At 29.5% G+C, this 12585-nt stretch overlaps 4 protein-coding genes across 12 annotated transcripts in view; 1 reads left to right on the top strand and 3 right to left on the bottom strand.

The window, feature by feature from the left end:
• The window catches only part of LOC126874099 (zinc finger protein 724-like), a 111787-nt gene extending 103683 nt beyond the window's left edge, over positions 1-8104 (bottom strand). Inside the window, exons 1-7 of one of the 6 annotated variants that reach the window (XM_050635737.1) lie at positions 7925-8104; positions 7144-7768; positions 6890-7062; positions 6673-6822; positions 6483-6611; positions 5079-6407; positions 4601-5000 (exon numbers count right to left, since the gene is read on the bottom strand). In XM_050635737.1, the coding sequence (XP_050491694.1) occupies positions 4806-5000; positions 5079-6407; positions 6483-6611; positions 6673-6822; positions 6890-7062; positions 7144-7666 (2499 nt within the window). In that variant the 5' untranslated portion in view covers positions 7667-7768; positions 7925-8104 and the 3' untranslated portion in view covers positions 4601-4805. Of the gene's footprint in view, positions 1-4600; positions 5001-5078; positions 6408-6482; positions 6612-6672; positions 6823-6889; positions 7063-7143 lie in introns of those variants that run through there. The other 5 variants (XM_050635738.1, XR_007692663.1, XM_050635741.1 and 2 more) reach the window with 5 other exon arrangements.
• On the bottom strand, positions 1384-4473 carry LOC126874105 (threonine--tRNA ligase 1, cytoplasmic). Of its 2 annotated transcripts, none has more exons than XM_050635754.1 (5): positions 4311-4473; positions 3823-3903; positions 2132-3687; positions 1753-2042; positions 1384-1664 (listed from the first exon to the last, which is right to left on the bottom strand). In XM_050635754.1, the coding sequence occupies exons 1-5, from the start codon at positions 4374-4376 to the stop codon at positions 1516-1518; spliced, it is 2142 nt and encodes a 713-aa protein (XP_050491711.1). In that variant the 5' UTR covers positions 4377-4473; the 3' UTR covers positions 1384-1515. The 2 variants fall into 2 exon arrangements, with proteins under 2 accessions (XP_050491711.1, XP_050491710.1); XM_050635753.1 differs by having other exon boundaries at positions 4185-4391.
• Positions 8105-8151: 47 nt separating the features above from the next.
• LOC126874120 (uncharacterized) lies at positions 8152-10787 on the top strand. 2 transcript variants are annotated; one of them, XM_050635796.1, is made up of 6 exons: positions 8152-8312; positions 8500-8714; positions 8794-8967; positions 9046-9466; positions 9554-9981; positions 10398-10787. In XM_050635796.1, exons 2-6 carry the CDS (start codon positions 8514-8516, stop codon positions 10593-10595), a joined length of 1422 nt encoding a protein of 473 aa, XP_050491753.1. In that variant the 5' UTR covers positions 8152-8312; positions 8500-8513; the 3' UTR covers positions 10596-10787. The 2 variants fall into 2 exon arrangements, with proteins under 2 accessions (XP_050491753.1, XP_050491754.1); XM_050635797.1 differs by having other exon boundaries at positions 8153-8312; positions 9569-9981.
• On the bottom strand, positions 10634-12565 carry LOC126874128 (uncharacterized). 2 transcript variants are annotated; one of them, XM_050635825.1, is made up of 5 exons: positions 12266-12565; positions 11812-12002; positions 11523-11705; positions 10959-11453; positions 10634-10890 (listed from the first exon to the last, which is right to left on the bottom strand). In XM_050635825.1, exons 1-5 carry the CDS (start codon positions 12368-12370, stop codon positions 10785-10787), a joined length of 1080 nt encoding a protein of 359 aa, XP_050491782.1. In that variant the 5' UTR covers positions 12371-12565; the 3' UTR covers positions 10634-10784. The 2 variants fall into 2 exon arrangements, with proteins under 2 accessions (XP_050491782.1, XP_050491783.1); XM_050635826.1 differs by having other exon boundaries at positions 12250-12558.
• Between the last annotated feature and the right edge of the window lie 20 nt (positions 12566-12585).

Genomic DNA, 12585 nt, shown 5'->3' on the forward strand with positions numbered 1-12585 from the left:
TATAAAACAAGATCTTTTGCATAATTGCACACTCGTGCTCGTCGCCGCTACGGAGAAGAGGTTCCCCGACACACAGAGAAGCTCGACGGCCCGCCGCGATCGAGTGGTGTAACATGATCTAATGTCAGATATCGTTAAGACAATGTATGTAGATACTAATTTAAAAGTGAAATATTTTTTATTTTTGACTTTTTTAAATTTGAACTTTTACTAACATATTTGTGAAATCTTTCCGACTAAAATAAGTAAGCAAATATGCTGTAAATTATATCGTGTCATTTTAATTACAAAAATGTTAGAAACATATTAGTAAAAGTTTTATTGGTAAAATTTTGAGTTAAAATTTTCATCTTATCATATACTCTATCTAACGAGACGAGGCACTGACACTCGAGTTTCACTAATCAGCAGCCAATAGTTGCAGTCGCAACAATCAAATTTTACTACGTTTATTGCCTCGTCTCATTGGATAAACTATAGCAATTTGTAGCTTGCAACATGTGAAGTTTTATTAATAACATTATTTCGATTATGTATAAAAGTTATGCAGTAAAATTTTTTTATGCTCTTTTCAGTGAATTTACAAAAGATATTGAAGCTAAGAAAACTGATACCACGATTACATAAACTTACATATATGTATATGTATAAGCTGATATCTTATATAATTGTGGCTGATATACATCTAATTAAGCGATAATACTCAATCTAATAAATATATCTGCTATTCCTAGTTAAAAGTTATTTTTTATTCAAACAGTACTTCGATTATTAGTAAAATAAGAACAACTTTAGCCGAAGATGCGACTTTATTGTGAAAGATATTATGAGAGATTTTAATGACAACTTTTCGATTTGTGTCGATGTGATTTATAATTTACAACAATAATTTATTCCCAAAAGATATTAGCGCAGTTACAGCAATATGCATATATTGACAATATCTGCAATAAATTACGGAGCACAGCCGTTGAGATGAACATTTCGTTAGTTACAATGTACACTCAATGTTTCTGCTATAATTGCGAAAAATAAAAAATTATTTGTAGCTTCCGAATAAAATTATTTATCGTAATAGCATTTACAAATCATCGAATAAAAAATAGAGTTTGGAGAAAATTAAATAAATTGACTATATATTTCGTTGTCTAATTTATCTCTATGAATAAAATATATTCATGTTTTTGCATAAAAAAAATCTATTTAATAAGAAGGAAGATTTTTATAATAAAATTACAGATTACTTCACAAGCATAAATACATGGATTATATTATACCAAAGTTTGAATACTAAATAAAATTAATTAAATGCAAAATAATCATCTTATGCTTTTATATCGTTATCTTATTAACAAGACTCTTTTTATAATAATATTCTCTTTCAATAAGTTTCTATGCATTATTCAATATATTTAAAAAATGTGATTTTAGATCCTGTCGATCTATATTACACCTGATTCTGTCAGAATTATAGTCTGGAAATAAATAAATATTCTGTCTGTATATAAAGCTTATTTAAAACTTCTCTTCGCAGTTTCTATCCTTTTTCTCTTTGAATACTTTGAATTTTGCAATTAGGTCATCTACAAGAATTTCCCCATGCACCACATTGTCCCTAGTTCGTACATTTACCGTGCCAGCATTAAGTTCTTTTTCTCCAACAACTAAAAATATATTTATATATGTATTAAACACATTAATATTGTGCTACATGATACATATAAAGCATTACTATACAAGACATTTCTTTACCGAGAATAAAGTTAAACTGTGCGAGTTGAGCATTTCGAATTTTTTTGTTCAGAGTATCACTTGAATCTGTATCAATCTCTACCATAATTCCACTATTCCAAAGTTTATCTTTTACTTGCTCCGCATACTCATCAAATTGAGAGCTTACTGGAATAACCATTACTTGTCGCGGGGACAACCAAAACGGCCATTTTCCAGCGTATGATTCTGTTAGAATTGCAATCATTCTTTCTACAGAACCCAAAATGGCTCTGTGAATAATTACTGGCCTAGTTCTTTCCCCAGATTCGCTAAAATTTTTAATTTAAATTTGCATTTAAAATTAAAATTCAAAATTTCAACTTATATCACAAAATTAGTTTAAAATCGTTCTACTTACTTAATATAAGACAAATTAAATCTAATTGGTAGTTGGAAGTCTAGTTGAATAGTAGCACACTGATGATGTCTCTTAAGTGCATCCATAATGGTTATGTCAATTTTTGGACCATAAAATGCACCATCCTCTGGATTAAGTTTCCATGGTTCTCCAAATGCATCTAAACTCTCTGCTAATGCTTTTTCAGCTTGATCCCACATTTCTATATCTCCCATGTACTTTTCGGGTCTCGTGGATAAACATAAATTAAATGTGAAACCGAACACGGAATACACGTGTCTCAAAAAGTCAAGCGCGCCAATCATTTCATCTTTAATTTGATCAACCGAACAGAATATATGCGCGTCATCTTGTTGAAAGCGCCTGACTCTAGTTAGTCCAGTTAATGCACCAGATAACTCATTTCTGTGCAATACTCCGAAATCTGCCATCCTTAATGGCAATTCGCGCCAGGACCTGATACGAACGTCGAAGATCATACAATGACCAGGACAATTCATTGGTTTAAGTGCAAAAGTTTCCTTTTCAACATCAAAGGAAAACATATTTTCCGCGTAATGCTGCCAGTGACCAGACGTTTGCCATAATTTACTGTTATAAATATTAGGTGTAACTACTTCTTGGAAACCCCGTTTTCTATATTCAGAACGAATAAATTCAACTAAAGTATTATAAATATAGGCTCCGCGTGGTTGAAAGAAACATGATCCTGGAGAAAGTTCATGGAAAAAGAATAACTCTTGTTCCTTTCCTATTTTCCTGTGATCTCGTTTTGCTGCTTCTTCCTGAAACTTTTCCCATTCTTTCAATTGTTTGGTATCTGGAAAACTGATGCCATAAATTCTCTGTAAAGATTCTGCATTGACATTTCCTTCCCAATAAGTAGATGAACCTTTTGTGATTTTAATGGCCTTAACTTTTCCAGTATGTCTAACATGTGGTCCTCTGCATAAATCAATTAATGGACCACATCTATATACTGTGGTAGTTGGAGTATGTATTTTTTCATTAATAATCCGAACTTTAAATTCGTTGTATTTAAACATCTCCAAGAGGTCTTCCTTAGTCATTTCTAATCTCTCGAATGGTTGTTTATCTTTAGCTATCTTTTTGTAAAGAGTCTCTAAGAATGGGAAGTCTAAATTGGAAATTCCTGTTTCACCTACGTACATATCATAATAAAATCCATTTTCTATTGGTGGACCATAACATAAACAACCACCATATACTCTCTCCATAGCTTCTCCTAAAATGTGTGCACTAGAGTGCCAAAACACTTGTTGGCCATCTGGATGATCAAATTTAAGGAGTTCAAGTTTGCAATCAGATTCCAAGGGTCTGTCAAGGTCCCACAGTTCATTATTAACTTTTGCAATAACAGTACTGTCCGCTAAACCTTGACTAATGTTTTTGGCAATCTCGTATGGCGTTGTACGCCAAGATTGAGCTATAACTTCCTTTCCATCAGGTAGTGTTACTTTTATGTCAGTAACCGTTTTCAAAGCTAATGATGTTTCATACTCTGCTTTAAGCTTATCCCATAATGCAATACGATCCTGAAAAAATAATTATTCAGGAACATAATCAAATAATAAGTATATTCAAAAATTGATTTCAATTAATTAAATCTATTTGTTTCAGTTGTCAGTTATTTAAACATGCAATTTTCAAATGTTAGCAAAATAACATACCTGAATATAACTTGGCCAAGGATTTAACTCAGAAACATTCCTTTCTTCGATGGCAGCAGCTTTTTTCTTTGGTTTCATTTTCTAATATTGAGTAAAATAAAATATTTAATATCACCGCAAATACTAATCATTATCTTCTAAATTAAAAAAACATGAGACTAATGCATTCGCGGACAATGCAACAATCGTTAAAAGGTATAAGGTTGGATTGCATCAGATTATCGATTTCAATGATATGGGTGGTCATTCTTAACATAGTACAAATTATATCAATGAATAGTTTAAGAACCGAAAAAAAAAAGAAAATTCAAAACGTGATATTATAACATAATGTTGTAATGATAGTATATCTTATAACCAACCCAAGCATGTGTCCGCTTGGAAACATTGTAAGTGTTTCTATAACTGCAAATACGCAAAGTCGCCAACATATTTTACCGCTAAAAATGAAAATGAAAATATTTATTAAAAAGAATCAGTATTCATGCCTTGTCTTCCTTCATATTCAGGTTTTCCATATTATTCACCACGTCTTCACACAGGTTGTCGACCATATTGAAGCTAGACTTGCTGAGTATATATATAATAATGTAACTGATTCGTTAAACTAGCTCCGATGTACCTCTACTTTCTATACGTACGTTATGATGACGTAAGAAATAGGAATAAAAATTTATTTTATTAAATATTCAATTTATATTTATAATTTAATAGTATAATTTAATTAATATTTATATTTTAATCACAATATTATAAAGAGGAAATGAAGAAATAAAACATTAATATCTTCTCTTTTATTAAAAAATAATCGTCTACAAAACCTGTTTTAAATGCCTTATAATACGTATCGATACATATTACAATGTAAATCACACGAACATAACAGAACATCATCGTCGTTAATTTTTATTCGATAAAATTTTATAACTATTTTACAATTTGTTCCCTACGCCCTTAAACAAATAACGTAAACTTATCTATTCCTAAAAATGTATGCGTTCGTGACGAACAATGTGACTTCGATGATGAAATCTTTTTCCGCAAGCGCGACAAACATATGGCCGTTCATCAGTATGAATCCTATTATGCATTTTCAAATCGTATTTTTTAAAAAATGATTTACCGCACTGAGAACAAACATGGTTCCGTTGTTTTAAATGATCTCGTTTTACATGCTCCTATATCAAAATAATCATTGTTATGTCATTTAGTATATGGTTTAATAATTAGAGAAATATCATCCGAAAAATACTCACATTTACTTGTGAAGAAGTATTATAAATTTTATTACATATATCACATGCAAACTTCTGTGGACCATCTGGTCTATGATTGTTTGCAATGTGTTTATTTAACGTTGATTTCCAAGCAAATGACATTTTACAGTCTTTGCAATGAAATTTTTGCTGGTCTGCGAAATGGGTACCGATGTGTTGTTTGTAATTGTAACTAGTTGAAAATGACTTTTCACATATTGTACATTGAAACTTTATTAAAAACGTTTTCGATTTCCTTGAGTCTTGTTCATCCTCTAATTTTTCATTACTATTTGTCACATCTTCACTTTGCTCTTGTTTTTCATCTGTTTCAACAATTTGATTATTACTATTATTGTCATCGATAATATCATCTTTTACATTCGATTCTACAGTGTCAATTTCACCAAAATTTTGAAATTGTAAGAATTCATCACTGTCTTTGTTACAATCTGAAATTTTCGAGTTTTGGTTTTCAAGTCCTGATTCCACAAATTCAAGAAATCGCTCGGGACTATCGTCGTAATTTAATCTTTCAAATACTTCGAAATTTGTTTCAACATATTTATCGAATTCACTTTGTGTGTCTAATAGAATCTGATTTGTAAAATTTTTTTCTTCGCCTTGTAATTCATATTGTGAATAATTTAAATCGTTATGTATATCATCTCGTATACTCTGCTCATGATTTTCTTCGTTCATATTTGTACTATCATCTTTACTCTCGGAGCTTTTTGTGGACTCAATAATTTGCGGATTCGGCAATTTTTCAACTAAATTATTAATTAGAAATTCATAAAATTGTTCCCCTGTTTCTGTTTGTACTAAACGCAACATTGGTTCATCATGATTTACAATATTATTTATGTCGTTCAAATCATCGGATATTTTTTCACTTTGTACTAAATTTATTTCTTCATTTTTATGTATATTTGAATCGGAATTAAGATGTTCATTGTTACTAGATTCCGAGAGATCTATCTTTTGAAACATATCGGTAACATTCAGAGGAGTATTTATTAGGGTGTTATAATTTGATATTGTTTCGGATTTTTGTAAATCCGATTCGTACGTTTGAATACATAATTTATTTTTAAGAATATTTTCATCTAATGGACCAGCATATGCTACATTTTCTCTTTCTGTAGAATCATTGGATTTACATAATAAAAGCGGACTATCATGAACAAGTTGTGTTTGTTCATCGTTAAATGCTACCTCCTCAGAAACACTTAATTCTTCAGCCCCCAAAATTTTTGTTTCACATAGATCTTCTTGTGAAATGTGATTTCTACTATCTTCAATGTTTTCCAGATTGATTTTCTTTAACTTTTTCCATGTAAAAAAGTAACTATATATAGAAATAGTTTTGAATTGTATGATTATAAATGATAAAATATTTACCTGTTCTGATGTGATATAAATAATTGCATCCAATGGTGAAGCTTTTTTCATATTTGTTTCATTTTCAAGAAAGTCAAAATTATTAGTACATTGTGTTTGTTCTTTCAGTTCTGTAGCTTTCTGAAAACTCTAAATGGAAGAAATAGGTCAAAAACATGTAGTTCTTGAATGTTACTTTCAGAATTCTTACCACCTCATTGTTTTTGCACTCCAAGGTTTGCGAATGGGATTTTTCGTGCTCCCTTAAGAGAAAAATAAAATTGAAACTTTCACCACAAATCTTACAGTAATGTTGTCTCTTAACAATCTTTTGCTGACTAGGTGCATTACCTTCAACAAACTGTACATTGACAGTAAGATATACTTATATTCAAAGGATATTACATAATATCACATTTGCTCATCACCTTATTTTTGCACATTGCATGATCTTTTTTCTGTAAATTGATATTGTTGAAATTAGTTTGCGAATGATATTTAACATCATCCTTTACCCTTTCGTGAATACGTTTATGTCTTGCAAGGGAACTAATTTGAGTAAAACGTTTTCCACAAATGGAACATGGATATAATTTTTCCCCTAAAAATTCATATCACATTTAAATTTTTATTCATTATTTGTATTTCATTTTGTGGAAAATTTGATGTACAATATAACTACCAGCATGCATTCTGCAGTGTCTGATTAAATTAGATATGTGATTAAATTTTCTCCCACAAACTTCACAAATACAAACATTTGTTCCTAAATGAATGTTTAAATGTGTTTTTAAATCTGCCTTGCGAAAGAAACCTTTGCCACAAATTTCACAGAGCTGTGACTTTTCGCCTAAATGTATACTTCGATGATGATAATCATATTGAGAAGCTCTGTCAAAAGTTAAACTGCACTGATGGCATTTGAAAGGCCTTAATGTAGTTTCATAAGGATTGTCATCAATCTTTTTAGAAGTATAGTGTTTTGACACTGTTTCTAATTCATTGTTTGCATTTTTTAACCATTGCACATGCTTTAATAATACATCTCCAGCATGGATACGTAAATGATCATAGAATTCTTTTTTATTTATGTATCCAACATCACACACCGGACAAACAAGATTGATAGACTGCATTTGTACCATATCATTCTTACAATTCTCTTCTGGATTTAAAGTGAATGACATGCTCGCATATTCAGACATGAGAATTTTTTTTACAGAGAAACTTTATTTACTTTAAATACAACAATCAAAATAGTGTTAACAATTCTAGCACTTAGGCATTTGTCTTATTAGATCAACAACCTAAAAGATGTAGTATCATTAGCTTACTACATATTTCTGTTATTTATTCCCTCATTATACATGATTTAAAACTAATTGCTCCAATTTGATATTTACGATGCGTTTAAAGTTTTAGTTCAGTGAACGATATAGATTCCATTGAATTATAATACGTACGCGTTAAGCCATAGACGTACTTATTGGTTTATTATGATTATAACAAACTAAATGAAATTCGCACGTTATTTGAAATTCTGTGTCATTATTTCAAATTTATTTAAGGAAAATATAACGTATTATTTTGCTTGTTATTTTCAGATACATGTTATTTAAGTCTGTTCAAGTATACATATACATATAATCAGATAATAAACATACAAAGATACACAGTTTGTGCATTGGTACCCCTGTTTAAAGCCACATGTTGGTAAGACTTCGTCATTCGGTTAATTTAATTTTCAAAAGGTAATTACGATTTACCATGTTTAAGATCGAAGCAGTGGCCCGTTAAGAATTTTACTGTGTTTTGTATGCATTTTTGAAGGGTTTAATTTATATATATAAAGTAAGTTCACACACAATTTTTAAGTTTTATACAATATTAAATGTACCTAAAATTACCAGTAAATACTTTTAAAATGCTAACCAAAATGTGCTACTGTTTGTTATGTATCCAAACAAATGATTTAAGTGTCGTTTATTTATGCAAGTGCAATCTAATTATATTCATAATTTATTTATTGAATTACTAGGTGAAAACGTAATAATGGGAAATTATGTTAATAAGTTTTTTCCTCATAATACTGAGGCTTATAACAATAAAATGGAAAAAGAAGAAATAAGATGTCCATTATCTACTGATGAAGTAACTCTTGAGACAGACATTATGGAAACTCCACCAATAGTTCGTAAAACATTAATTGATCCTAGATCAATAACAAGTGGAATAAATCGTACACCAATAGAAGTAATTTTAACACAAGTTAACATATATTTTCACAAGTTGTATAATAATACACAATATATAAAATTTGTAATATTTATAGGTGAATTGTACACCACTTGGAACAAATAAAAAAATGATATCAGCAATGCCAAAACATTTACAAACTAAACAGTATTTGGAAACAGATATAGATAAAATAATGCTATGTTTAACTCCAATGAAACATTGTATGCCAAAAGTAATAGATATTCCAAAAGTACAACTGCCAACAATGGTAAATTATGTATATTATAACATGGCTTAGAAATTGTATTATTATCAATAATTTATAAGGCTCACTTAACTATTTTAGGAAGATAAAGGTACAGATATTCCCTCAACACCAACAACTAGTAATTTAAATAATGAAAAGGTAATTACTGATATAGAAAAGGAACGTTTTAATATCTTGGGACTTGATCCTCGATCTCCAGCTGCGGATTTTGACAGAACGCCAATTTTAATGCCAAAATCTATAAAACGTTTAAGAGCAAGGTCTCAAGAATTTTTACATAGAGCTGGTAGTTACGATACAGATATATTTTATCCAAAATTTTCATATTGTGAAACATCATCACAATTTAATGTTACTGAAGTACAGGCTTCACATAGTTTAGCCACAACTGATGTAAATTCTTTGAATTCAGTCATTAGTGATTGCGATAACAAATCCAAATCACCTGAATCACTTTATTCTAGTCATTCATCTGGAAATAAATCTACTTCAGTGATTGGTGAGAAATTGTTCTTAATAATTCAAAGTTAATTTATATTACAATATGTAAAAAACTTATTTCAAAAATTTATTATATCTAATAAAGAAATATTTGCATCAGCGAAGGAAGAATTGGAAGATCCGAGTGAATCTCAAAGAATCTCAGGGCAAAACAAGTTCAATGATGTATGTGTGAAGGAGGATATAGAAGAAAAGAAAACATGTGTTACTAGCGATGAAATAATTAAAGTATGGAGAGATTCATTGATATTGGATGAGCCTCAAGAATTAAAAACAAGTGAATTAGACAATGTACAAATTATTGAAGAAAAAATAGCACAAGTATCTAAAGAAGAAGTAATTATAACATTTGATGATGATAATATAGCAAAACTAGCTAATTTTGAAAGTGAAAGAACTAAAATAGATACAATTAGAAAAAAGAAAAAAAATCTAAAATCAGAAGTGAAAATTCCAATAGACGAAAAGAAATTTTCTAATTCTATTAATAAAGATGGAAGTGAATCTACAAAGGTACTTAATAAATTATTTTGCAGACATGGTAGTTGCAGTATAGATATATTTTTTCTAAAATTTTCATATTATGAAACATCACAATAGAATGTTATTGAAGTACAGTTTTTAACAACAAAGTTTTAAAATTCAGTTATTAATGTTTATTATCACAAATCCAGTAAATCGGAATCACCACGATTTATTCGTTTATTTGAAAATGAGTTGGTGGATTTTGAACCAGCAGAAACCGCGCTGAAATAAGCACAATACAACTATGATTTATAATTGAGTTGTAAAGGTGCCGGCTGAGAGTCGACCGAAATTCGAAACCTGACCATACAGCCACGAGTTTGAGTCTCAGTCAATCGAGTCAGCGCGACTCTAAAATATAAATGTTTATGCTCTATTATAAAGTTTTCATATTTTATTTTCAGATTCGAACTCCTCTCGGAAATCGTTCAAATAATGGACAAGTACAAACATTATTAATAAAATCACCACAACAGGTATTTAGGAACAAAGGTATTACCTCAAAAATATTGCAAGAAAACACACCACCACACAAGAAACATACTACAAAATCGAAATTAGGTGGTATACAGTGGGATCCAGATTCAACGGTTATCATTTAGGGTTTTATTAATTTTTTATAATAGGACAAATTTAGACATAGTTTATATTTTTTATATATTTTAAACAAATTCAAATTGTAAAAATTAATTATAAACATAAGTGTTATTCGATTGGAATAGTGCGTATCTACTTGATGTAAAATAAATAATCCTTTGAATAAACTTTTTATTATTTGTCTTGATATAAAATCATGGATTTTCCTTGTTGTTCATTTGCATCGCTGCTCGTACCTGAGATTTGGCTTTTTCAATTGACAACCGCAGATTTTCGCTTGGTTGTACTAACTGGGTAACACTAAACAATATGATAATAATAATTTATTATGAAAGTACAATTAATACAAAATGCAATATGTAATATACCTTGGATCTTTTATTACAATCCTTTTTTTCTCATTTTCACTTTTTGGTATTAATTTAATAATTATATTATTCCGAGCCTTCTTTGGATTAGAAAATATATTCTTATTTGAAGTATCCCATTTTGCTATAGCACTTGTATCGACAATTTGTGGCTTGACAACTCTAACTTTGAGATTATTATTAATAGACTGTCCCTTGTAATTTTTTCTTTTCTTTCTTACACAGTCCAATTTTGATGTAGTTTCTTTAAATTCACTTGTTTGAGCAATAATAGCTTCGGTCGGATAATAGGGACTTTGCAATGAATTAGATGCGGTATCCGCTTGACATTCAGATGATGTTGATGGTAGACTAGGTTCACATATTGGCCTTGGATCTAGACTTTGTGGTATACCATCATAAATAGAAAATAATGTTTCTCCAGGATATTGTTGCCAGAGGCGCTCTTCTGTCAGTGGTAAAGCAGGTGTTCTTTTTCTTCTATTATACTGTTCTCTAAAAGTTGTTATTCCATTATAATAACAAGCCAAGTCTTTTATGCTATTGCATAATTTGTTTACATACTTTGGAACAAATTTATCAGTATTCAATATATCATGTTGATTTTTTCTTATACGTATAGCTACTTCTCTTCGACGTTGAAGGAGCTTAGCTCTAGTTTCCGAGATATTTTCAAGTTCAGGTGCATAAAAAACATGTAGTGAACCTCCATAAAAATTTTTGCCATCAATGAATCGTTTTGCTATTCTATATAATGTATAATATAAGACACAATGACATGGATTATTTTATTACCAAATCACAAAAATTCAATTATATAAAAGGTATTAGTGAAATATGAAAAGGTATGAACCTTGCATTTTGTATACGATCATATTGTATATAATATGCTTCTGTAAATTCCTCTGTGGGATAATCAGACACTACATGTATCTTTCTAATATTACCATAAGGTTCAACAAGCTTTCTCACTTCATCACCTAATTGGAGTTTTGGTACTCCACATATCATTAAGTGTTTTGATTCATCATTTATTGTATAAACCTGTTACATAGAGCTAGAGTGTCAAGGAAATATTACAAACAACCAAAAATGATAGCAAATTATGAAATAAACTACGTATTTAAAATAAAATTATTTGTAAACTTAAATTTGTTATTATTTAAAGAAATTCATTGTGTGATTTATGAAAATTGTATTCAATTTTATAATAAATGATATATACAATATGAGAAAGTAACTTATAAAATATTACTTATTATTAAGCATAATTTTATATATGATAGGATACAAGTTCACAATGCTACCTTCACAGACGTCAATCTTTTCCCTTGTCTATAAGGAGGTCGTGTATGACACAATTTTTGTTGTACGTGATGAGGAAGCTTTGTTATGACGCATTTATCATCCATGATTTATATTTTTTTTTACTATATTCTTTTACAAAATTGGAGTTTTTTAAATATATGTAGTTATAATTAATTTTCTAATAAAATTTCATATATTTAATATTTATATTTATTATTGTTGTTGCACCACTTTACATTTTTGTACGCAAGAATGCTAATTGTGCTAAAGATGCTAACTTGGCAACTTATAACAGGTGGCTCTTTTTACGATAGTAATG

Source organism: Bombus huntii, chromosome 15 (assembly GCF_024542735.1).
Source record: "Bombus huntii isolate Logan2020A chromosome 15, iyBomHunt1.1, whole genome shotgun sequence".
Taxonomy (NCBI): Eukaryota; Metazoa; Arthropoda; class Insecta; order Hymenoptera; family Apidae; genus Bombus; species Bombus huntii.